The sequence below is a fragment of the Phacochoerus africanus genome, chromosome 9 (genome assembly GCF_016906955.1).
Source record: "Phacochoerus africanus isolate WHEZ1 chromosome 9, ROS_Pafr_v1, whole genome shotgun sequence".
NCBI classification, from domain to species: domain Eukaryota; kingdom Metazoa; phylum Chordata; class Mammalia; order Artiodactyla; family Suidae; genus Phacochoerus; species Phacochoerus africanus.
In genome coordinates, this window is record NC_062552.1 from 30,058,462 (window position 1) to 30,083,658 (window position 25,197).

The 25,197-nt window shown below is 47.0% G+C and overlaps 1 protein-coding gene across 8 annotated transcripts in view; it reads left to right on the forward strand.

Moving 5' to 3' along the window:
- DST (dystonin) overlaps window positions 1-25,197 on the forward strand; it is a 496,303-nt gene that overhangs the window by 37,440 nt on the left and 433,666 nt on the right. For all 8 annotated transcript variants that reach the window (XM_047794747.1, XM_047794750.1, XM_047794749.1 and 5 more), the window contains exon 3: window positions 18,482-18,682. In XM_047794747.1, the coding sequence (XP_047650703.1) occupies window positions 18,482-18,682 (201 nt within the window). The remainder of the gene's footprint in view (window positions 1-18,481; window positions 18,683-25,197) is intronic.

Consider the following 25,197-nt stretch of genomic DNA (forward strand, 5'->3'; position numbering starts at 1 on the left):
TACAAAATGGTTTATAAAAGCATGAAAAGATTCCCAGCATTACTCATAAAAAATGCAAATTAGACTAGTTTTTTGCCCATCAGACTGGCAACAAATAAAAAGATTGGTATCGCACAGTGTTGATGGGGAGAGGAGGGAATGGTGCTTTTTGAGTGTGGCTGGTAATGTAATTGGTTCAACATTTTTAGGGACACATTTGGTAGTAGCTTTACAATGAGATTTTTCTGTGGCCTGGTAATTCCACATCTCAGTAAAGATTTAGTTCAAGATATCTATACATTTTGTTTATCACAGTGTTTACAAAAGGAGAAACCTGAAGGAGCTCACATTTTTAAACAGTGGGCCACACCACTTCTGCATGCCTTGGGTGCAGCTGAAAAAGTGTGCCACACCAGTGTATTGGAAAATTATTCAGTTGTTCAAAAGAATGTACCTCTGAAATGCTATCCACAGTATAAATAAATAAATAGAGCAAAGTGCGACAATGTGTATAGCAAGATCCTTTTTCGTTAAAAATTATTATTTATCTGTAAATATCTGAATAAGCATAGGAAAAAAATCAGGATGCTATTTACCAACTTCCCAGGTATTATTCTGGAGGGATGTGTTTTGAGGTACAAAACAGGGATATTCTTTGATTTTATATATGTATATATTTTTTATGGCCACACCTGCGACATATGGAAGTTCCTGGGTCAGGGATTGAATCCAGCGGCAGATGTGACCTATGCCACAGCTGTGGCAACATGGGATCCTTAACCCACTGCACCTGGCTGGGGATGGAACCCATGCCTCGGCAGCAACCCCTGCTGCTACAGTCAGGTTCTTAACCCACTACATCAAGGCGGGAACTCCTGACTTCATACTCTTTAAAAAGAGCGTAGTATACTCTTTTGGAAGGGCTTAGGTTTCTAACTTGTTCTTTTCTGCAATTTTTAGGCAAATAGATCTTTGAAAAAGAAAATCAAACCCCAAACTTAATGAGAATCGACTCTGTGCCAGGTCTGGACAGGAACAAGGAGGATACTAAGGAAAGAGAAGCAGGTTTCTGTCCTCACATCCACGAATACATTTGAAATGAGTCAAACCATGGTTAATGCTGCAAAAGGCCACATGGAAATAAGCCCCACTTCCATGGTCTGCAGTGAGAGTCAGCAGGATCGAACGATCTGGGTTAAAAAATTCCTAGCTCCTGCCCAAATAGCTGCAGGCAGGTAACACAATCCCTTTCAAGCTTTCAGCTACGATCCAATAACATCCTCTCAGGAGAAAGGGTCAAGGTGACTTCTGAGGAGAAATTTTGTGGCGACCGTGGGATGCAGGTCAAAGATTGAGCAGAAATGCACAGTGAGTGAAAGGGCGACTCGGCCAGCCTGTTCCGGTCTCACATTTCTCAGTCTCTCATCAGCTGTCCTTGTCCTTGGTCCCGTTAGCTCTCTGCTCCTTCTCTCTCTCTTCGCTTAGGATGAATTATCAGGAGATAGCAGGTCGTGAAAACATTTTTTTCTTCTTGCTGATCAGTATGTCTTCAGAGTAAGTGGACTCTGAGAGGCCCTGCGCTGCCAAAAAAGCATTTAAGACTTGAACACAGACCAAATCCATTCACTTAATTTCTTTGGGGGCAAAGGTTCAACCATCAGACTGTGGGTGGGAACGGTCAGTCCTTCCTGCTCTGCGTGTCCCCAGTGGGGGCTGTGATACTTCTAGATGTTTCTGACCGTAGCTGCATGTGCTGGGAGCTTCTGCCCAGGGAGTCTTAGTCTTGCGTCAAGTCAGGAACCTGGGCTTGATGGAAGCCTGGGCTTGATGGGAAGCTGGGCTTGATGGGAGCCTGGGCTGGATGGGAGCCTGGGCTGGATGGGAAGCTGGGCTGGATGGGAGCCTGGGCTTGATGGGAGCCTGGGCTTGATGGGAAGCTAGGCTGGATGGGAAGCTGGGCTTGATGGGAGCCTGGACTGGATGGGAAGCTGGGCTTGATGGGAGCCTGGGCTGGATGGGAAGCTGGGCTTGATGGGAGTCTGGGCTGGATGGGAAGCTGGGCTTGATGGGAGCCTGGGCTGGATGGGAAACTGGGCTGGATGGGAAGCTGGGCTTGATGGGAGCCTGGGCTGGATGGGAAGCTGGGCTTGATGGGAGCCTGGGCTGGACGGGAAGCTGGGCTTGATGGGAGCCTGGGCTGGATGGGAGCCTGACAGGCATCCACCCACCCCCACCCTCACCTTCCCACCCCACTCCCGCCTGGCCTGGGGTTGGGTATTGACTGCCTGCTTGCCTGTGTTCGTGCTGTCACTCACCTTTGGGACTTGGAGTCCTGCCCTGAACTCCAGCCCCAAAGCCTGATTAGCTTTCTTTAACCTTGTATGTTGGCAGAGGTGATGTTTAGAATATTTAACAGTCAGTAGAACATGGGCACGGATCAATCAGAACAGTGCCAACTGAAGCCTTTTAATTGTTTGACCCTGAGGACAATTTGGGAGGTCAGAGTGGGCAGGGGGTGGGCAATGGTGAGGACACACGGGGTCCTGGGGCTTCTACCCTTATGGTCGGTCGCCTAGGTCCCGACCTGCCTGATTAATCATCCAGTGCTCTGAGCTCCTGCACGCCCGGCTGGAGCCTACACAGCAGTGCCCACCCACAGGCTCATGCCTGCACAGACGCAGGACTCTCGGCAGGCCTGGCTTGCTGCTCCCTGTCACTTCTCAGCTACCTGGACCCCGGGGGGCCCCACCTGTCTCCTGCCTGAGTTATCCTGAGTCACGGTGACATCAGCCTGGCTTGCTACTCCCTGTCACCTCTCTGCCACCCGGACTCAGGGGGGCCCCACCTGTCTCCTGACTGAATTGTCCTGAGTCACGATGACGTCAGACTTTCTCATAGAAGCAGTATTTTATTGGGATTGTGTTGGGCCTTAAGCCTGAGCTATTACTTTAGAATAGCTTACTGGGGATGCTGTTAATAGAGCCATAGTTGTAAGTTTAATTTATCCATCATTTTTCCCTTGTACAGAGTGTTAGCTGTTCGGTTTGCATGTACCTTTAGGTCTTTTATTTGTCTTCTTGGTTTTTTTCCACTGCCCTGTCTTGTCTTGGGTTGTTTCTGATGCACTGTCCGATAAAGTGACTTTAGTCTCTTAAAGACTGATTTTGGAAGTTCCCATCATGGCTCAGTGGTTAACAAACCTGACTAGCATCCAGGAGGATGCCAGTTTGATCCCTGGCCTCCCTCAGTGGGTTAAGGATCTGGCATTGCTGTGAGCTGTGGTGTAGGTTGCAGACGTGGCTCGGATCTGGCATTGCTGTGGCTGTGGTGTAAGCTGGCGGCTACAGCTCCGATTCGACCCCTAGCCTGGGAACCTCCATCTGCTGTGGGTGCGGCCCTAAAAAGACAAAAAAAAAAAAAAAAAAGATTCTGATTTTCAGTTCCCTGTGGCCTAGAGGTTAAGGATCTGGTGTTGTCACTACTGTGACAATAGGTTGCAGTTGCAGCTCAGGTTCAGTCCCTGGCCTGGGAACGTCCACATGCTGTCAGTGCGGCCAATAAATAAATAAGTAAAAAGAGACTCTGATTTTGTAACAGATATTGAAGGTACTTAAGGATGCTCTTGAAAAGACTTAGCGAGGTCTTTGCTGTGACTTGTTGCAAATTTGCACAAGTTCAGTTTATTCCTCCTTTCCTATTTTCCTTTTGTCTTTTCTCTCTCTTTCCTTCCCCATCTTCATTTTCTCCTGCACGCTCAGGGGGCTGCGCAGCCTCATCATCTCCCTGCCTTTCCTCCCTTGTTGCTTCTCTCCCCCTGCCCCCGATGTGCTGTTTGGGTGCTATCTGGCATCTTAGCAGCTGGGATGCTGTAAACACTTCATAAAACACGCTTCGTTGTTTTATGTTATCTAGTTTTTTATCTTGAAAAGGTCGTGGTCCCTGGCATATTCCGATTTTGTTTCACTTTTTACATTTAATTTTTATTGTACACTGGAATATGGTTGACTTAACAATGTTGTGTTAGCTTCAGGGGCACAGCAACGTGAGTCAGTCATACATATACATATATCCATAATTTTTCAGCATCTGTTCCCATATAGGTGATTACAGAACACTGATTGGGACAGGCACATTCCTGTTGTGAATGGTGACTCTGCTTATTTTGTGGACACAGGGGCTGGTTACTGTCTGCAAGTGGGTGGCTCCGAAAAGGCTGCCTGCAAGCAGACTGTGCACAGGCTTCCAGTCTTCATCTGTGAGACCCTTGGCTCTGTAATTACAGAGCCTGGGCTGGGATTGGCTGGGGGTTTTGCTATTTATAGAGCTGTTACTGCGCATGACTGTCTGTGCCGGCAGCTCTGCCTGCGGGAGAGCTGATTCCACCGAGGCGATTGCTTCGCAGGCAGCCATCCTCTCGCCATCCTCTCACCCTCCTTGGAGCTCGCCTTCCCTCCAGATCTCAGTCTACCCCGCCTCCCTTCCCAGACAGCTGCCGCTTCTCCAGCTTGATGCTCCCTGTGTTGCTGTGTGCACCACCCAGGGTTTTGCTCTTACTGTCATTTTTGGTACTGATGGATTTGCTGTCCTGAGAAGCTCTTTATTGCTGTCATTGGATGTTAAATGTAGCACATCAGTTATTGATGGCACCGTGTAAGAAATCAGACTTCCTGTTTGTTGTTTGGTCAGCTTCCCAGGGAAATTGACTTTGAGATGGAGACTGGGTGCAGGGGACTGATGGGGGAGGGGGAGCAGCCCAGCAAGAGAAGGAGTGTGATGCATATGCAGCAGAGGCCTGGCTGATCCCAGGGAAGTTCTGGAGCTGAGAGGCCCTTCAGATTTACTCCTCGCTGAGGCCAGCACCCCCCCTTTCCGCTGAGCAGCGCTGGCCCTGGGGGACAGGGTGTGGCGAGGGCCAGGCACCTGGCTTTCGCTGAGTAATTCCCACACAGGGGTTCAGCCAAAAGCCTCCTGAAGGTGGGGCTCAGGTGGTGCCCTCCAGCACCCGCTAAGATGTCCTTGTTCTAGTTTTGCCCAAGTAGATGCAGTTTCCACCCTACTATTAACTTGATTGAATGTGAACGCAGTGTGGGTTCCATGCTCTGAGTCTTGTAAAAACCAAGCATATTTATATTCTTTTTATGGCTCATCTTGGTGAAAAAAAAATGCTGATGAATTCCATCTAAGAAAAAATAGAGTAGATAGGCTCATTTCAACACAATAGGCCTTGCCTTACTGAACAGCCACTGACCATAAGATTCACTGTCCTCTGTGCTAATGGCTTTCTCTCTAAAAACTGGAGCAGGAGGTGGGAGGGGTGAAACCATTCGTTCCAAAGCCATCGGGTTGATCAGCTTGTGCAAACCTTTCACTTGGTAGTTACAGTCCAAACATAAAGGGAACAGACATAATGCACTTTTAGAAAGTAATGCAGGTGCATCCTTGATAGTATCATCTCTGTGTTTCATGAAACCGCCCGACAGATGTTGTTTAATCTGCCTGTGAAACCACAAACAGATGGAGCAGACGAGGCTGCCAGAGGGGTAGTGGACTGACCTGTGTATCTCACAGGCCCAGTTGCCAGTGCAGAGCACAGATCAGCTGACCAGAACACTGAGTCAAAATTCCTTTTCAGTGTGATGGAATCAGAGTGCTCAGGGCCCCATAGGATACTGCAGCGCCCTATAGGATACTCCAACTGGGGATTGGAAAGGATTTTCCTTCCTTCCTTCCTTTCTTTGTCTTTTTAGGGCCATACCCGTGGCATATGGAGGTTCCCAGGCTAGGAAGGGGTTGAATTGGAGCTGTAGCCGCTGGCCTCCACCACATCCACAGCAACGCCAGATCCAAGCCACGTCTTTGACTGACACCATAGCTCACAGCAATGCTGGATCCTTGACCCAACTGCGCGAGGCCTAGGATCGAACCTGTGTCCTCATGGATACTTGTCAGATTTGTTTTCTGTGAGCCACGGCAAGAACTCCCGGGAAGGATTTTGTATTAAAGATTTTCCTCTGTTTGGAGTTCCCATCGTAGCGCAGTGGAAACAAATCTGACTAGGTTCAATCCCTGGCCTCATTCAGTGGGTTAAGGATCTGGCGTTGCCTTGAGCTGTGGTGTAGGTCGCAGACTCGGCTCGGATTTGGTGTTACTGTGGTTGTGGTGTAGGCCAGCAGCTGTAACTCTGATTTGACCCCTAGCCTGGGAACCTCCGGGTGCAGCCTTTAAAAAGACCAAAAAAAAAAAAAAAAAAGAAGAAGGAGTTCCTGTTGTGGCGCAGCGGAAATGAATCCGACTAGGAACCATGAGGTTGAGGGTTCAATCCCTGGCCTTGCTCAGTGGGTTGAGGATCTGGTGTTACTGTGAGCTGTGGTGTAGGTCACAGATGTGGCTGGGGTCTGGCATGGCTCTGGCTCTGGCGTAGACCAGCAACTACAGCTCCAATTGGACCCCTAGCCTGGGAATCTCCATATGCCACAGGTGCAGGCCTAAAAAGACAAAAAAAAAAAAAAAAGATTTCCCTGTTTAAAGACTTCACTATAATTATCTCTATATGTCTATTCATGTTATTGCAAATGGCATTATTTCATTCTTTTTTATGTCTGAGTAATATTCCACTGCATACATGTACCATATCTTCTTTACCCCTCCTCTGTTAATGGGCATTTAGGTTGTTTCCATGTCTTGGCTATTGTAAACAGTGCTGTAGTGAACATTGGGGTGCATGTATCTTTTCGAATTATAGTTTTCTCTGGATATATACCAATTATCATGTGAGCTCACTAACACATGGAATTTTTTTTTATTTTTTATTTTTTTGTCTTTTGTCTTTTTAGGGCAGCACCTGCAGCATATGGAGGTTCCCAGGATAGGGGTCTAATCAGAGCTACAGCTGCTGGCCTACACCACAGCCACAGCAATGCCAGATCCGAGCCGTGTCTGCAACCTACACCACACCTCACAGCAACGCCAGATCCTTAACCCACTGAATGAGACCAGGGATCAAACCCTCAACCTCATGGTTCCTAGTTGGATTCGTTTCCCCTGAGCCGCAACAGGAACTCCTAACCTGTCGAATCTAATAAAAAAAAGATACAAAGGAACTTACGAAACAAACAGATTCAAAGATTTAGAAACCACATTTACAGCTACCAAAGGGAACAGGTTGTGGGGGGAGGGATAAATTAAGAGTCTGTGATTAACATACACACCCTACTGTATATAAAATAATCAACAAGGACCTGACATATAGCACAGGGAATTCTACTCAATATTCTGTAACAACCTGTATGGGGAAAGAATCCGAAGAAGACTGGATACGTGTATGTGTATAATGGAATCACTTTGCCGTACACCTGTGAGTCAAATATACTCCACAACACACGACATTCTAAGTCAAATATACTCCAATAAAATTAAAAAAAATTTTTTTTTTAACTTTGCAGCGTGTGTGAACTCTGATGCAGTTACTCAGCCGTGCTCCTTTCTAGCACAGAAGTAGCCGTGGGCAATGAGCATGAATGGGCATGGCTGTATTCCAACTTTGCAGAGATAGATAGTGGGTCAGATTTGGCCTGAGGGCCACAGTTTGCTGACCCCCTGATGGAGAACTGAGGTTTGGCTGCCTGAGTTTCAATCCTAGAGAAAAGACGGGCTACGTCTTAGGCAAACTTGTAAATGTCTCTTTTTTACATCTACAAAATGGCACTAAAATAGTACTCACTCCCTAAAAATACTACAAGAAACGATGAAATAATGCATGCACAGAATTTGGCACATGAGAAATGCTTTGTAATTAGAAATTATGATTTATGCAACTGTAAAGAGTTAGAGTTGCATGTAATTAACCAACTGGACAATGTTGGGAAAGCCTGAGATAAATGGGGCTCACGTTAAGTCTGGCTCTGAAACAAGGTGTGTGCAGGAGCTCTTGGTGTTAGTTTGTCTGAGTTGTGGTTGGTGAGGAGGAGAAGCAGAGGACTCAAAAAGGAGGTGCGTGGCTGTGCACCTGGTTTGGGGACCAGCTCTGGGGTTGAGCCTGCTGTCGGGGCACGTGGCCTCTTCTCCTGGGCATGTGGCCTGACCACGTTTTCCAGCGTCCCTTGCAGGTCAGTGATGGCCACGTAACTGGGTTCTGGTTACCAAACTGCGAGAGGTGATGGGCACTGTTTGCAGGCCTGGCCCATGGACACCGTCCACACCCAGTCCCAGCACCTTCTCTTTAAATTGGCATAAACTGGAGTTCCTGTCGTGGCGCAGTGGTTAACGAATCCGACTAGGAACCATGAGGTTGCGGGTTCGGTCCCTGCCCTTGCTCAGTGGGTTAACGAACCGGCATTGCCAAGAGCTGTGGTGTAGGTTGCAGATGCGGCTTGGATCCCGCATTGCTGTGGCTCTGGCGTAGGCCGGTGGCTACAGCTCCGATTAGGCCCCTAGCCTGGGAACCTCCATATGCCGCAGGAGCGGCCCAAGAAATAGCTAAAAAGACAAAAATAAATAAATAAATAGGCATAAACTGGGAAGGCGCTGGGTGCTTCATGAGCTGCAAGGTGGAAGGTGCCTGTGCCCTGAACGACTGTGCAGCAGAGCCCCCATCGCACGCGCAGGTCCTGTGTCACTGTGCTGTGAGCCACACTTCAGCTTGTTTTGTGCTGAGGTGCAGAGATCTGGGTGCGGCTTGCTGCAGCAATTAGCCCGCACTGACATTCAGAGTTGCCCACCACCTAATTTAAGCTCTGTGGGTAAAGGCTGAGTGTCTAGTGTTGAGAGGCTAGACCAGAGCTGTTGAGTAGAACTTTCTGAGACAATGGAAACATTTACCTGCATCATGCCACATGCCACACGTGGCACTGAACATTTGGAATGTGGCTGGCATACCCCAGGGACTCAATGTTTAGTTTAATTTTAACTCTAAATTAAATTAAATTAAAATTTAAGTGCATGTATAGCTTGGGTCACTACAGAGGCGTGTGTTTGATTCCCGGCTCTGCACAATGGGTTAAAGGATCCAGTGTTGCTGTGCTGTGGGTTGTAGCTGCAGCTAGAATTCAATCCCTGGCCCAGGAACTTCCATACGGCCTGGGTGCAGCCATAAAAATAAAATTTTAAATGCATATATATATATATATATATATATATATATATATGCAAAGAATATTTTTTTCAGTTTTTTTCCCTAAAAGGTTATTATAAGATATTAAATATACTTATCTGTGCTATAAAGTAGCTCTGTGTTGTCTGTTTGATATGTAGTAGTGTGTATTCGTTAATCCCAAATGCCTAATTTATCCCCCCCTTTCACCTTTGGCAACTATCAGTTTGTTTTCTATGTCTGTGGGTCTGTTTCTGTTACGTAACTAAGTTCATTCGTATAATTTTTTCTGAAAAAGAATATATATGTATAACTGAATCACGGGCTATATACCAAAAACTAATATGGCATTGTAAATCAATAGTACTTCAATGAAAAAAATATGTAAAGCTTAAAATTTAAATGCAAATAGCCACATGGGGCAAGTGGCTACCTTATGGGATGGCTCAGGGTTGGAGGCTGGAAAATGTCTTTCTTTCCTCCTTTCTTCCTCCTTTTTTTTTTTTTTTTTTAATGGCAGTGCTGCATCCTTTAACTCACTGCGCCGAGCTGGGGATTGAACCCATGCCTCTGCAGTGACCCAAGCCGCTGCAGTCAGATCCTAGCCCACTGTGTCACAGCAGGAGCTCTGAGACTGGAAAATTTCTCAGTGGTGCCCCGCGAGAGTCTTGCTTTAAGCCCTCCTGCCCTTAGTGAACCACTTTAGGAGATCATTAGGAAGCTTGACTGTGGCCTCAGAGATCATGTGCCAAGGTGTGTGCCAGACCGCATGTGACAGTTCCAAAGGACTAGAGGCTGGCCGGCTGGCTGCCCTCGTAGTGGACAGAGCAGGGGGGCTGCAGGGGGAAACAGAATTGTCGGGGGAAGGGCACATGCGGTTTTTCTGTGGAGAAGCCTGCAGTCACTTTAAACCCTGTTCAGGAGGAAGCTGGGGGAGTGGTATGACCTCATTGGAATGGCACTGTTTTGTCATTAGAAGTGGCTGGAGGAGTTTTTAATTATCTGAAAACCACCAGAAAAATGATAGGATCTACCCCAGATTTTATGTAGGGTTGGGAGAAAACAAACTCCGTATGACGGGTTTGAGGGACGGCTGGGAGGGAGACTAGGCTTGGTTTACCGGGTAGACGCTGGGAGCCCCGTGGGTGAACCTGATGGTTATAATTAAGAAATGCTCCAAGCTACCTGCAGGAAATGATGCTGCGTCTCAAGTTGTTTCAACCTCAACATCTCCCCTTACTCCCCTTCCCACCCCCGCCTCCACGGAGGACATGTCCCAGCTCCTCTGGGGACAGCATCAGAGACCTACAAGATTTTAGGGCGTGGTCTAAGGGCGTATGTGTCATTTCATGGAATTGAAGGGAAAAACCCATCCCAAGGTCTGGCTTCACTGAGATGTGGCTCGGGGTGGGATGTGGACATGGCAAAGGTGTGACTCGGGTTTATTCCACCAGCTGCTGCTGCCTCTCACTTCGATGTCAGCTGATTTTCCCCCCTCCCCTGGCCCCATCCCCTACCCCGCCTGCGTGAGGGCCACACGGCCTCCATCAGGCCTTCTGCATCCTTGTTTGGTCTGCAGACCAGCAACACTGGGATTCCCTGGGAGCTTGCTAGAAATGCAGAGTCTCAGGCCCCATGCTTTGCATTTTAATAAGAATCCTGGGCACTGCATATGCATAGTAAAGTTTGAGAACAACAGAAGGATTTTTTTTTTTCCCCTCAGTTTCAAATTCTGTGCTAAGTGGCCCAGGCTTTTGGTGTTGCCCGGTCAGACTCTGGAGGGAGGCGCTCTGCCCAGGTACCAGGACCCATGACGTGAGAAGTGGGGGCCGTGGTACAGAGCACACTCCCCTGGCAGCGGGGGGAGGAGGGGGCTGTGTCGGAAAGGGAATAATTGACATCAGGAAGGGATTTTATAAGACTTCTCTTTACAAAACTGCATTGACGTTGTAATTCATTTGCAGTTTGAATAAACATCAAGGCTCTTTGCTAGTCAGAGCTTCTGATCAGCAGGACTAATAACCAGGTGATACAGTATCAGTACATACTAAATTATATTACTAACCGGTGAAACCTTGTCTGAAATAAGTGTGCTATTTCTTAGAGTTTGCAAACATGAAAAATGGACTTTTGGGGGAGTTCCCAGTTGTGGATCAGCGATAACGAGCCCAGCTATTATCCCTGAGGATGCAGTTCAACCCCTGGCCCCACTCAGTGGGTTAAGGATCTGGGGTTGCTGTGGCTATGGTGTAGGCCAGCAGCTGAAGCTCTTATTTGACCCGTAGCCTGTTACCCCTTTTTGTCAGGGAATTATTTGCTTTGAAGGCAAATAAGAGGTACTGGTGTTTCCTTAGGTCAGTCTCCCAAGCCAATAGAAATAAAAGCAAAAGTGAAAAATGGGACCAAATCAAACTTAGAAGCTTTTGTACAGCACAGGAAACCATCAGCAAAATGAAAAGACAACCTACAACCTATGGACTGGAAGAAAATATTTGCAAATAATGTGACTGACAGGGGCTTAATTTCCAAAATATACAAACAGCTCATACAGCTTAGTGACAAAAAACCAATAGCCCAGTCAAAAAGTGAGCAGAAGACTTCAGAGAAGACATGCAGATGGTCAGCAGGCCCATGAAAAGGTAATTTAACATCGTTAATTATGAGACATGCAAATCAAAGCTACAATGAGGTGATCACCACACACTAGTCAAAATGGTATCATTAAAATGTCTGTTATTGTCGCTGTTGCAATTCAGGCTGATGCTGTGGCTGGGTTTGATCCCTGGCCCAGAACTTCCACATGCTGTGGGTACAGACCAAAAAAAAAAAAAAAAAGTCTATGAACAATAAATGCCAGAGAAGGTGTGGAGAAAAGGGAACCCTTGGTACAACCACAATGGAAAATGGTATGGAGGTTGCTCAAAAAGCTAAAAATAGGAGTTCCCACTGTCGCACAGTGGGTTAATGATCCAGCTTGTCTCTCTGGAGGTGCTGGTTTTATCCCCAGCCAGGTGCAGAGGGTTAAGGAGCCAGCGTTGCTGGAGCTGTGGTGTAGGTTTGAGCTCTGGCTTGGATCTGATCCCCAGGTTGAGAATTTCCATATGCTAAGAAGGTGCCAAAAAAGGAGAAAAAAAAACTAAAAATAGAGCTACCGTATCATCCTGCAGTCTCACTCCTGGACATATATCTGGAAGAGATAGAAGCTCTTAATTTGAAAAGATACACGCACCCGAGTGTCCATAGTGGCACTGTTCACAATAGCCAAGATGTAGAAGCAACCTAAGTGTCTGTCGACAGAGCAATGGATAAAGAAGACAGTGGAATATTACCCAGCCGTAAAAAGAACGAAAAATGCCATTTGCAGCAACACGGATAGAACTAGAGATTATCATACTAAGTAATGTTAGCCAGTGAAAGACAAACATCATATAATATCACTCATACGTGGAATCTAAAAAAAACAATACAAATGAACTTATTTATAAAAAAGAAACAGACTCACAGACCCAGAAAACAGACTTATGGTTAACAAAGGGAGGGGCAGGAGAGGAATGAATTGGGAGTTTGAGATTAATTACACACTAACTCACACCACCGTGTATAAAATAGATTATCAACAAGGATTTACTGTATGGCACAAAGAACTATATTCAATACCTTGTAATAAACTATAAGGAAAAGAATATGTATGTATGTACAACTGAATTAACTTTGCTATACACCTGAAACTAACACAATATTATAAATCAACTATACGTCAATAAAAAACCATTTTTGACAGTACAGTATGTGTACTTCTTTATTAATGCATAAAATAACAAAATCTAGTAGCAGATTTACTAACTACTGAGATTTTGAAGTAACAGTGAATGAACATAAATGATACTTCAAGGTATGTGCAGCCGCTATAATTTAGTATTTAAATATCAGCATTCAGAGTTCCCATCGTGGCTTAGCAGAAATGAACCCAACTAGTATCCATGAGGATGCAGGTTCAATCCCTGGCCTTGCTCAGTGGGTTAAGGATCTCACGTTGCCATGAGCTGTGGTGTAGGTCATTGATGCAGCTCGGATCCCGCATTTCTGTGGCTGTGGTGTAGGCTGGCAGCTGTAGCTTTGATTTGACCCTTGACCTGGGAGCATCCATATGCCACAGGTGCAGCCCTAAAAAGTCGAAAGACAAAAAACTAAAATAAAATAAAAATAAAAAATAAATAAATATCAACATTTAAATATCTATGGCAGAAGTCACAGATCTGCTTATAAGTCCAGGTTTATGGCCACTTTCATGACTGAGGGATATGCTAAAGTTTTATCAGAATTTAGTGCAAATAAAGACATGAATTTTCCCCCAGTTGATAGATTGTTCACGCTGTCTCCCTTGAATTTTATCTGTGGATCCAAGATGCTCTATACTTTATTTCTAGCCTTTTTTTTTTTTTTCTTCTTAGGGCTGCACCCGAGGCATATGGAGGTTCCCAGGCTAGGGGTTGAATGGAGCTGTAGCCGCTGGTCTACACCACAGCCATAGCAACGTCAGATCTGAGCCACGTCTGCCACCTATACCACAGCTCACGGCAACACTGAATCCTTAACCCACTGAGAGAGGCCAGGGATCAAACCTGCATCCTCATAGATGCTACAGATTCGTTTCCTCAGAGCCTCGATGGGAACTCCTATTTCTAGCCTTGGTTGAGGAGAATCATAGTGTTTTTATGGGGAATTATATGCTTTATAAACATCAGCTTGTTGAGTTTCACATTTGAATGGTAGATCTGCATCTTGCCTTCCGATAAACCCCGGTTTTTCAGGTACAGCCATAACGCAAAAGCAACTCCATATAAATAATGCTGGATGATTCACCGATTTTCCATTTGTTCAGATGCATCATCTCAATTTTGGTCTTATATAACACTAATTCTTATCTGAAAATGTTCACCTTTTCAATTTCTGCCTCACGTATCTAACACCTTTGTAGATTTTTTTTTTTTCTTTTTAGGGCCACATCCACAGTATATGGAAGTTCCTAGGCTGGGGGGCGAATTGGAGCTGCAGCTGCTGGCCTACACCACAGCCACAGCAACTCGGGATCATTAACCCATTGAGCAAGGCCGGGGATCAAACCTGCATCCTCATGAATACTAGTCGGGTTCTTAATTTGCTGAGCCACAACGGGAACTCCCGCTTCTTGTTTTAATCAGTCAGCATAGCTTCCTGAGCATCTCCGTGGTGCCCAGGCCAGTGAGTATATGCCGATCAGCTCTGAGTACATTACTGCCTTGTAATCTCACTAGAGACCTAAGAACAAAGCGGTAAGGACACCGGTTTGGAGTCATGAAGACCTGAGCTTTTTAAATTGCGAGTTCTTGGGTAGATTCCTTAATCCTGACAAGCCTTGGTTTGCTGGTCTATGAAGTGGCTGTAAAGGGCTTAGCACTTGCGTGGTCTTTAGTAAATTATTGCTATTAATACCTTCTCCCCTTTTTGCACAAACAGCCTGCTTAAGTCTGAGTATTCGACGTGTGAAGAAAGTAACGAACACGTTATGCCTCGGGTGTGGCCCTAAAAGACATAAATAAATAAAAGGAGTTCCCATCGTGGCGCAGTGGAAACAAATCTGACTAGGAACCATGAGGTTTTCGGGTTCCATCCCTGGCCTCACTCAGTGGGATCTGGCGTTGCCGTGAGCTGTGGTGTAGGTTGCAGACGCGGCTCAGATCCTGCATTACTGTGGCTGTGGTGTAGGCTGGTGGTTACAGCTCCAATTAGACCCCTAGCCTGGGAACCTCCATATGCCGTGAGTCCAGACCTAAAATTAGACAAAGAGAAAGAAAGAAAGGAAGTAGCTAACACATGAAAGCCTAACAGGAAGAGCGTGCCCTGGGGGTTTTGTTTGAAGCCCACGGAGTCTGACTCTGATGGCAAACAAAAGAGCATTTATGACACATGTGCGGTAGAACTCATGGTCAAGACTGTGTGTCTGGTTGGAAGAGACAGAAGTGGGCAGCCTCAGAAGGCCTTTGGGGCGGCCGCCAGACCGATGAATTCCTACTGCAGTTTTCAGTCTTTAGATCCCTCTGTTGAGTAGTCAGTGTCCAGGCAGAGAGGCTGCAGTTGGTTGAGCCTCGTGTGCCTCGCCAGGAACGTACCAGGTTATTAAGAGGCAAGGTCTCGAGGGGGCCATGGGGCCCCTGACTTAGTGGTGTATCAAGACCGTGCATCTAAGTTATTACCCAAAAGGTGCTAATGAATCAAGGTGGCCTAAAAATGGCAGACGTCCACGAAAAGAGCCTGCCAAGTGCCCGTCACCTGCTGGTTGAAGGGCTGGTTGAAGGGCATCCCGACAAGATCAGATGCAGCGAGCAAGAAATGGACTTTATAGCCCGGCGCCATCAAATCCTGGGAGAGCTTAGAGCACCACCTACTGTTTTAAAAGAACATTTCCTTCTGTTAAAGTCGTGATTTATCTTCTGTAATATTTAGAACAAGCAAGCTTGATAAACCACAAACTCATAAATCAGTGCAGTGGTTTAAGGAGATGAAAAAAAGATTCCTGGTCAGCGATGACTCCCTGCTGTTTGCAGTGTTTGTCGTCATAGCTCTGAACTGCTGGCACGTGAGTTGTTGCTGCAGCGTCCAGGAAGTGAAATGGCAATGATCTTGTGTTGACAACCTGCTGTAATCTGTGTACGGCTCTAAGAGGCAGATGTGGACTGTCTCATCTAAATACCATGTAACTATGAGAGAGGTGGTATTGTATGCCTTTGGCAGGTGCAGAATCTGAGGCTCGGAGAAGGTGGACACCTAGTTAGTGGGAGAGCTGTTTTCCAGTCCATGTAGGCTGACCCCCCCTGCAGGACAGCCAGTGCCTGGGACGTTTGGAGCAAAGAGCTCTCTCCTGATGGTCAGGGTGGTTGGGAGCTCAAGTGTGTCTGTCAGCAGGGCCCACCTGCAGTGTGATTCACTTTCCTCTCTACAACTGATTATTAACACGTTTTTGTCTTTAAGAATATCTTTTATTCACACAAGCGGTATACCTAAAAAATCGTAGCCTACGCATATAGCAGTCTGTGCCAGACATACTTCTAAATACATTACATAATCCACTCATTTATTCTTCTCCACAACTCTAGGAATTGAGTACTACTTTTTTTTTTTTTTTTTTTTTTTTAATGGCCATACCTGCAGGTATGGAAGTTCCAAGGCCAGGGATTGAATCTGAGCTGCAGCTATAGCAATGCCTGATCCTTTAACCCACTGCACTAGGCGGCCGGAGCCATTGCAGTCGGATTCTTAACCCACTGAGCCACAGCAGGAGCACTATTAAATGCTACCTTGAATCTCCATTTTACAGATGAGGAAATGGTTAAATAACTATTCCAGATCACACGACTAAGAAGTGAATGACAGTCTGTGAACCTAGGTAGTCTGGCTGCTGTCTGGGGTCTGCACTGCAGTTCTCATAAGAAGGTATTTTCAAATAGTACACACATCTCCATAATGGTGCTCAGATCTTTAAAAAAAATGTGAAGTTTAGGAAAGACTGATTTAAAAGGTTTCTGGTTTTTGTTACAAGCAAGGCTGGAATATCTTCCTGGGTCTCCTAGGTAACCTTTCTCAGGAGTGTGGATTTACTGTGTGGTTGTTCTCCAGAATCACTGCACCAACACATTTTAGTTTTTTGTTTTGGTCACTTGAGCGAGTTTTGTGTTTTCCTAAGTGTTTCTAGAATTCGTAGGCCATCAAGGACTGTTGTTAGTAATGGGATTTAAGTAGAATGTGCTTGCTTATAACTTCTAAGAGCATAAAGGAAGGAGAATGTGAATTCTGAGCAAAGAATTACACTCAGCTCACCCCCAGGACAGATGCTAGTGTCTCATCAGATACTCTTTTCATTCCGCCAGCACACACTCTTCTGAGCTAGAAGGGAGACAGGGCTGTGGAATCGGTGACTGAACCCCCCACCCCTGCTCTGCCCTCGCCTGGGCCTCAGAGTGTGTGTGTGTCTGAGCACGTTGAGAGTGTGCGTTTGTGTGTGTGTGTTCCATCCATGCTGCTGCAGATGGCATTATGTTGTTCTTTTTTATGGCTGTGTAGTATTCCTTTTGGTATATGTACCACGTCTTCTTAATCCATTTATCTGTCAATGGACATTTGGGTTGTTTTCATGTTTGGCTCTTGTGAATAGTGTTGCAGTGAACATAGGGGTACATGTATCTTTTTCAATGGAGGTTTTGTCCAGATACATGCCCAGGAGTGGGATTGCTGGATCATATGGTGGTTCTCTATTTAGTTTTCTGAGGAAGCCCCCTACTGTTTTCCATAGTGGTTGTACCAATTTACATTCTCACCAGCAGTGTAGGAGGGTTCCCTTTTCTCCACATCCTCTCCAGCATTTGTTATTTGTAGACTTTTTGATGCTGGCTATTCTGACTGATGTGAGGTATTACCTCACTGTAGTTTTGATTAGCGTTTCTCTAATAATTAGTGATGTTGAGCATTTTTCCATGTGTCTGCTGGTCCTCCATTGGTCTTAGATCTTCACTTACGGTTTTTCACGGCGATGCCTTGCATCCTGCCTTCCTTCCTGCGGTGCACTTTCCAGGAATGCGGAGTGGCCCTTCCCTGGGGTGATGCTGGGTCCCATCCCCAAACCATCTTCACACCCGCAAGGAGCCCCTTCTTCCTACTTAGTCGGACTTATATGCACACAAGTAAAGCAATGTGCCCACCTCCCTTTTTTTATATTAAAAAAAAATCAAAGTATAGTTGATTTGCAGTGTTGTGCCATTTTTTGCTGTATAGCAAAGTGGCCTAGTCATACCTTCCCTTTCTTATATTACCTTCCATGATGATCTATCCCAAGAGACTTGATAGAGTTCCCTGTGCTGTACAACAGGACCTCCTTGCTTATCCATTCCGTTTTTTTTTTTTTTTTTTTTTTTTTTTTGGTCTTTAGGGCTGTACCTGCGGCATGTGGAGGTTCCCAGGCTAAGGGTTGTATCGGAGCTGTAGCTGCTGGCCTACACCACAACCACAGCAACACAGGATCTGAGCTACATCTGCAACCTACAGTTCACGGCAATGCGGGATCCTTAACCCACTGAGCGAGGCCAGGGATTGAACCTGGGTCTTCACGGATGCTAGTCAGATTCATTTCCGCTGAGCCATGAAGGAAGCTCCTATCCCAGATTTAATAGTTTGCATCTAGTAACCGCTCTTGCTGTGGAATAGCTCTGACCCCCAGAACTCGAGGTGTTTTCCAGGACACGCAGGCCTTGCTACACACTGAGCTCACGTGTTGGCAGACTCGCTCCCAGAGCAGGGGACTTTGGGGCTCTCCGTTCCCCTGGCCCCAGAGACTTTCCCAGCAAACTTAGGACCCAGCTGCATTTGTTCTCTTTGTTTCTGCAGGGCTTCCGAGCCAGCCCTCGGCACCTTCGGAGACGGGCGGCAGCGGCAGCAGCTGCCCGGCTGGAGGAGGCCAAGCCGGTGGTGGAGGTTCACCACCAGAGCGAGCAGGAGGTTTCAGTGAGGAAGCGAAGACTCAAGAAGAACAGCCGCGTGCAGCCAGAATTCTACCACTCCGTCCAAGGCGCGCCCGCCAGGAGGCCTGTAAGTAGAGAACTGTCTTCTGGGAGAATACGTTGTCGAATGCCACCGTCCTTCCTTTGGTCTTAAGAAGTGATCAGATGGGGGTTCCTGGTGGCTCAGTGGGTTAAGGATCTGGCGTTGTCACGGCTGAGGCTCAGCTTGCTGCTGTGACGCGGGTTCCACTCCTGACCTGGGAACTTCTGCATGCCTTGGGGGTGGCCAAAAAAGGTTGAAAAAAAAAATGTGATGAACTTGAAATACTCAGGTTTTTCTCTTGGTGTCCCCAACGCTTGGTGGTGAACTCACAGAGTGCCATCCAGGCGTGTGGTTTCAGAGGAAGCGCTGGGGCAGGTGTCCAAGAGGCCAGCTCTGGTTCCCGGGGGCAGGGGGTGAAAAACTGGTGAATCCTGGCCCAGAAGAGCAGGGTCCAGAGTTAAGCTGAGGGCTGGAGTGATGAGAACAGAGGTAACAGCAAAGTGGCAGTGGGGCTGGGGGCTTTCTGTTGCCTGTGGCAGTAAATATCTTCCCAGGATCCTTCTTGGGGCAGGTAAAGCTCCCTTCCTTTATCTGCATCTCCCTTCCTTTGTCTGCATCTGCTGGAGGCGGACGGTAGCAGGAGGCGTGGCTCCTTCGTGCTTCCTGTGCGCTTTGCTCTTCTGTCTTAGTTGGGGCTCCTTGGCAGGGACCTTTGCCCAGGCCGTGACACTTAGGGATCTGCAGCTTAGAAACTGACATTTTAAAACTTTTAAAAAAGCATTTTCTGACTGCAGTACTCTCATAGTGCTTTAGTATTAAAAAAAAGTTTCCCTTCGAGTGAGTCACTCCTGTGCTGTGGGAGCCAGCCCATTATTTTTGTTGTTTGTTTGATAAAATACAGAACAATCAATTCCATTCGAATGTCAGATAAAAAAATGGGTGATTTTTTTTTTTAGTATAAATGTATCCTAAATATTATATGGGTTAGACTTATGAAAAAAGAATCCCCTCCCTATTCATGGCTTATCTGAAGTTCAGTTTTAACCAGCCATCCTGTGTTTTGTTGTTGTCGTTGTTAAAATATTGTTGATTTACAAAGTTGGGCCAATCTCTGCTGTACAGCAAAGGGACTCAGTTATACATAGATGTGTATATCCCTTCTTTTTTATATGCTTTGCCACCGCAGTTTTATCCCTGGAGACTGAATATGGTTCCCACTGCTGTACAGCAGGACCTCATTGCTTTATTCATCCTAAATGTCATAGTTTGCATCTACTAACCCCAAACTCCCACCCATCCCACTCCCTTTCCCTCTCTGCCTTGGCAACCACAAGTCTGTTCTCCATGTCTGTGAGTCTGTCTCCGTTGTGTGGACAGATTCATTTGGGGCATCCTGTGTTTGTAGTCACTAAATTTAGCAACCCTAATCCATAGACAAGGATTGGGGAATGTGTGTTCTTTTTAAAATTTTACTGAAGTAGAGTTGATTTACAAAGTTGTATTAATTTCTGCTGTACAGCAGAGTGACTCAGTGATACATATGTGTATTCTTTTTCGTATTCTTTTCCCTTGTGGCTTATCACAGGGTACTGACTAGGTTTGCTGTGATAATGCGGCCCTGTAAATTATTCAGACAGACCTGCCCTTCTGTGGAGTAACTGTGTGGCAGATGCACATGGAATTTGCTAGAAGCCAGAGAATGACTCAGTGACCAGGCCAGTGACAGTGGCAAGAAGCTGAGTTCCTTTACAGAAAAGGCCCTGTTAACCGACTGTAATATAAGCACGTATTTAGAGTTGAGAGTCTTCCTGTCATGATTTAACAAAGGCTAAGTAGAATTTGGTATCTATGTGGAACAAAATCAAATAGTAGGAAAATTCATTCCACAAATGTAAGCTTTTTTGGGGGTGGGGGGTTTCTACCTGAGGTATGCAGAAGTTCCCAGGCCGGGGATTGAACGCACGCCACAGCAGTGACAATACTGGATCCTTAACCGCAAGGCCACAGGGAACTCCACACATAAGCTTTTTTTATTCAGGAAATAAGGGATGCACAGATATGTATTAATAATTAACGGGGTTGAGGGCTTCCTTGTGTAACAGGAGTTATTCTCTGTGACTCACTTAACAACCCTGTGAGGTAGATGCTGTTATTATTCCCATTTTCTGGATGATGAAACTGAGGCCCAGAGGAGTAAACAACTTGCATAAGGTGTTAGGTGTTTGGGGCCGAGTCTTGGGTTCCGGCCTGGGCAGCTGCCCCCAGAGCCAAGCCCTTACCCGCCATCTGCGGCCACTGGCTTCCTGCCCCCCAGGACCTCACAGCTGAGGCGCTGGACAGATGTGCACACGGGCCAGCATAGTGTGGGTCTTCGGAGCCACACCTGGGGCCCTGGAGACAGTGGTACTTGCAGAGCAGCTGGAGGGCGAGGGCCGGGCCGGGTCCAGCAGGGCCAGATCACGGAGGGTATATCCCGCTGAACCCTTGGGTTGTCTTCTGTGATGGGGCCTCTGTTGAAGGCAGGGAGTAGGCACATTTATGCCTATTTGCTCAGAATCTAGCGAATTCCTTCCTCTTACCTCGCATGTGGATCAGGATGCAGAAGGAAGGAGTGGCCATCAGAGTGCAGAAACCTCCCCCTCCGCTCTTCCCTCCTGAGCCCCGTACATTGCTGCCTTGGGTACCAGGACACGTCCGCCTGCCTCGCGACTTTGCCCTTAAATGCCTCTCCTCGTTCTGTTTCCCGGCCAGTTCCAGTTCCTCTGAGGACTGACTCCTGATGAGGCGGCTTGTTCAGAAAGCCGTTTCCGATCCTGCCTCTCAGAGTGTTCTGACCGTGGGTGCTTTGTGCAGATCTCTGGTTTAGCAGTTGCCCGAGTGAGAGAGAAGGCTCTGTAGCAGGATGGACATGGGTTCGACCTGGCTCCAGGCCTCTGGCAGGACACCAGGCCTCTGGCTGCCGCCCTAGTGGAGTTTGATGGGAGGACTGTTGCCAGAAGCGTGGGCAGGGCCAGCCTGCTGCACCAGCCTCAGCTGGAACCTCCTGGCCTGCAGGGGCGGCAGAGGCCGGGGTCTTGCTGGGTCTTGGTGGGAGGAGCTGAGCCCTGGAGCAGACCCCCCAGAGCTGTAGGCAAGGAGTGCAGCTGAGCCCTGGAGCAGACCCCCCCCCCACCGGAGCCTGGGGTGGCAGGGGTGGGGGTGGAGGATCAGGAGGGGGGCAGGGTGAGCAGCCCCCCTTGTAGCTACCGCTGGTGCCTTCCATGGACCCAATCCCATAGGACATGAAAGGGTGACAGAGGTTATGGAGGTCAGCATCCCAAGGACAGGGCTGGGCGTGGCCGGCCAGAGTCTGATGGGACAGAGAGGGACCATGGAGAGTGAAAAACGTCTTCCTCTTGCCCGAGCCGTCCAACTCCTCAAGACCCAGCTTTCTTACCTACTGTGGAGCCATAATAACCATGACGACTCGCTGAGGTGGGAGGACAGACTGACATGCAGAAATAGGTGGCTTGGTGACCTGCTTGCTGTGATCACTCCGTACATGTAACTCCTTCCTTGGCTTTCCTCCAGGACCTTGACTTCTCTGGTCTAGCATATTCCTGGCACAGGACACACAGATGCATTTTACTGAATGAATGAATGAATGAATGATTTTTACACATGACACGTGGCTTACGCACAATTCAGAGAAAGGAGAGGTTTTTGGTTTTTGTTTGTTTGCTTTTTCCCAGGTAGGGTGGTCACGGGATAATTATTTCATGGAAGAGATGGAATTGAGATGGAATTGGCTTTAAATACGGGTGGGAGCTGGAGAGGCCACAGATGTCAGACTGTGGAGCAGAGTGAGCCAAGTGCTGGGAGCTGTTTGGCTTGATGAGGGGGTTTATGAGAGACATTCAAGATAAAGCTGGAAAAAGAGATGGGGCCAGAAGACCACTGTGTTTAAATTTCATTTTCTTTTGTAACAATTATTTTTCAATGACTTTTTAAATTTAGTTGGTTTACAATGTTGCGCTAATTCATGTACAGCAAAGTGCTTTCGTTATGCACATATATACAGTCTTTTAAAAAACATTCTTTTCCATCATGGTCTATCCCAGGGGACTGGCTAGTGTTCCCTGTGCTGCGCAGTGGGGCCTTGTTGTCTGTCCATTCTATATGCAATAATTTGTGTCTACTACTAAACTTTATCTTCTCTGCTTCTTGGAGACACTGGTTGGAGGTGAGGAGCATCTTCCTAGCAGGATTTGAGGAATCAAAGCCGAGCAGGGTGAGTCAGAGGGGGGCAGGGTGGGGCTCAGAGAGCAGCTACCGCAGTGGTCTGGGTGGTCCATGGATGACGACGACCTGAACTTGGGCCCCGCCTGTCTCACTCTGCAGGCATCTGGTGGTCAAGGCTGGTTGGGGGTCTGAGGGTGGCCTTTGCCCTCTCTTCTTTGGAAGGATCATTTGGAACACAGCAGGATGAGAGGTCAGGAAAGAGCACTGGAGGCTCAAGGTTGTTGGGGCCGCACACACATCCCAGAGCGTTCCTGGGGGCAGGTAAAGGCTCCTCCCCCCTCCGTCTGCATTTTGGAGACTGGAGATGGTCAGAGTTGGAGCAGGAGGCGGTTGGCTTCTTGTCCCACGTGATCCCTGCTCAGCCTCTGCTGACATTTCTCTGCTTTCCTGCTGTCCGTGGACTTGAACTCTGCCCTTGGGTCCTCTCGTGGGCTTGTTTGGGTGCAGCCACCCTCCTCCGCACATGCCTGCAGCCTGAGCCTTTTCCAGCTTACACACCGGGGTATGTGGGGGTGTGTGTGTCACTGTTACTGCAGGTTGCCGCGAAGGCAGCTCTGACGCTGGCCTGGAGGTGGAGTGAAAATAAATCAGCTGTGGTGACTCAGGATTATTTGAATGATTTCATATGTAGCACGGCAGGCATTTCTCGTGGCAACCGGCCCATGAGCCAAAAACACTGACACAGGATGTAGCTGTGAGGATGATGAAAATGTGACAGGGCGGCGGCGGGGCGGTCCCCTCCATGGACCCGGCTCCACGCACAGGAACGTGTGCTACTTGAGGATCTCTGGCTGCACCAGCCTGTTTACTTGTTCTGAATTCATAATGTATCCTCAGAGGTGGCTACAGGGATTTGTAATGGAGATCACGAATATAAACGTAGTTAACGGTATACGTGGGGCTTTTTTTCTTCATTTGGAAACGTAGATGTGTCTAAGAGCAAGTCAGCCAAACACATGTCCTGCTTTTCTCTCTCATGTCTTGGGACTTTACTGTGTATTGAGACATGTCACTGGAACATGTAGGAGTTTTTACCACCATGGAGCGGAAGAGATAATTAGATCTAGATCTCTATTGAGCGTTTTGACATTGCACAACATTTTGGGTCTGAATCCTAGAGTTTTTTATTTTTATGCACGCACCCTTGGCATGTGGAGGTTCCTGGGCCAGGGATTGAATCCGAGCTGCAGCTGCATCAAGGCTGGATCCTTTAACCCACTGTGCCAGGCTGGGGATTGAACCCACGCCTCCTTGGCCACCCAAGCTGCTGCAGTCAGGTTCTTAACCCAGTGTGCCACAGTGGGACCTCCCAGAACCTAGAGTTTTCAAGGTCACTGTCAACATCGCCGTCCCTTTCATCTTCCCAGAGTTCCCTGGGGCAGGTTCTCACTCTCAGGAGGAGGGCACCTGTCGAGATCACATAGCTGGGGATGATGGACCCACCACATAAAGCTGAGCATTCTGACCGGAGCAGCTGGAATCAGGAAATCCTCATGATCACATTTCTAGGGCCAGAGGTTTCTTCTAATGACCCCTCCTAAAGGATTTTAACGACTTTGGGTCTCAGTTTTCCTGCCTGCAATAGTTATTAGCTATTGCATTGATCAAAACCTATGTTTCAATTTAATTTTAATATTGGAGCATAAGTTGATTTACAGTGTTGTGTGTTTCAGGTGTACAGCAGCGGGATTCAGGGATACATATGCATATATCCATCTGTTCTTTTTCAGATTCTTTTCTCTTATAGGTTATTACAGAATACTGAATAGACTTCTCTGTGGTATACAGTAGGTCCTAGCTGATTAACTACTTTATGTATGGAAGTACGTAAATCCCAAACTCCTAATTTATCCCTCCCCCACCTTTCCCCTTCGAAACCTATTTTTGTTTTATTTTACTTTTTATTATTAAAGTATATTTGGTTTACAGTGTTGTGCCAATTTCTGCTATACAACAAAGTGACCCAGTCATACTTATAAATATATTCCCTTTCTTATATTATCTTCCATCATGTTCTATCCCAAGAGCCTGGATATGGTTCCCTGTGCTGTACAGCAGGACCTCATTGTTTATCCATTCTAAATGTAAGAGTTTGCATCTACTAACCCCAAACTCCCAGTCCATCCTACTCCCTCCACCTACCCCTTGGCAACCACAATTCCGTTGTCCATGTCCGTGAGTCTGTTTCCGTTTTGTAGATAGGTTCATTTGGCCATATTTTGGATTACACATATAAGTGATACCATATGGTATTTGTCTTTCTCTTTTTGACTTATTTC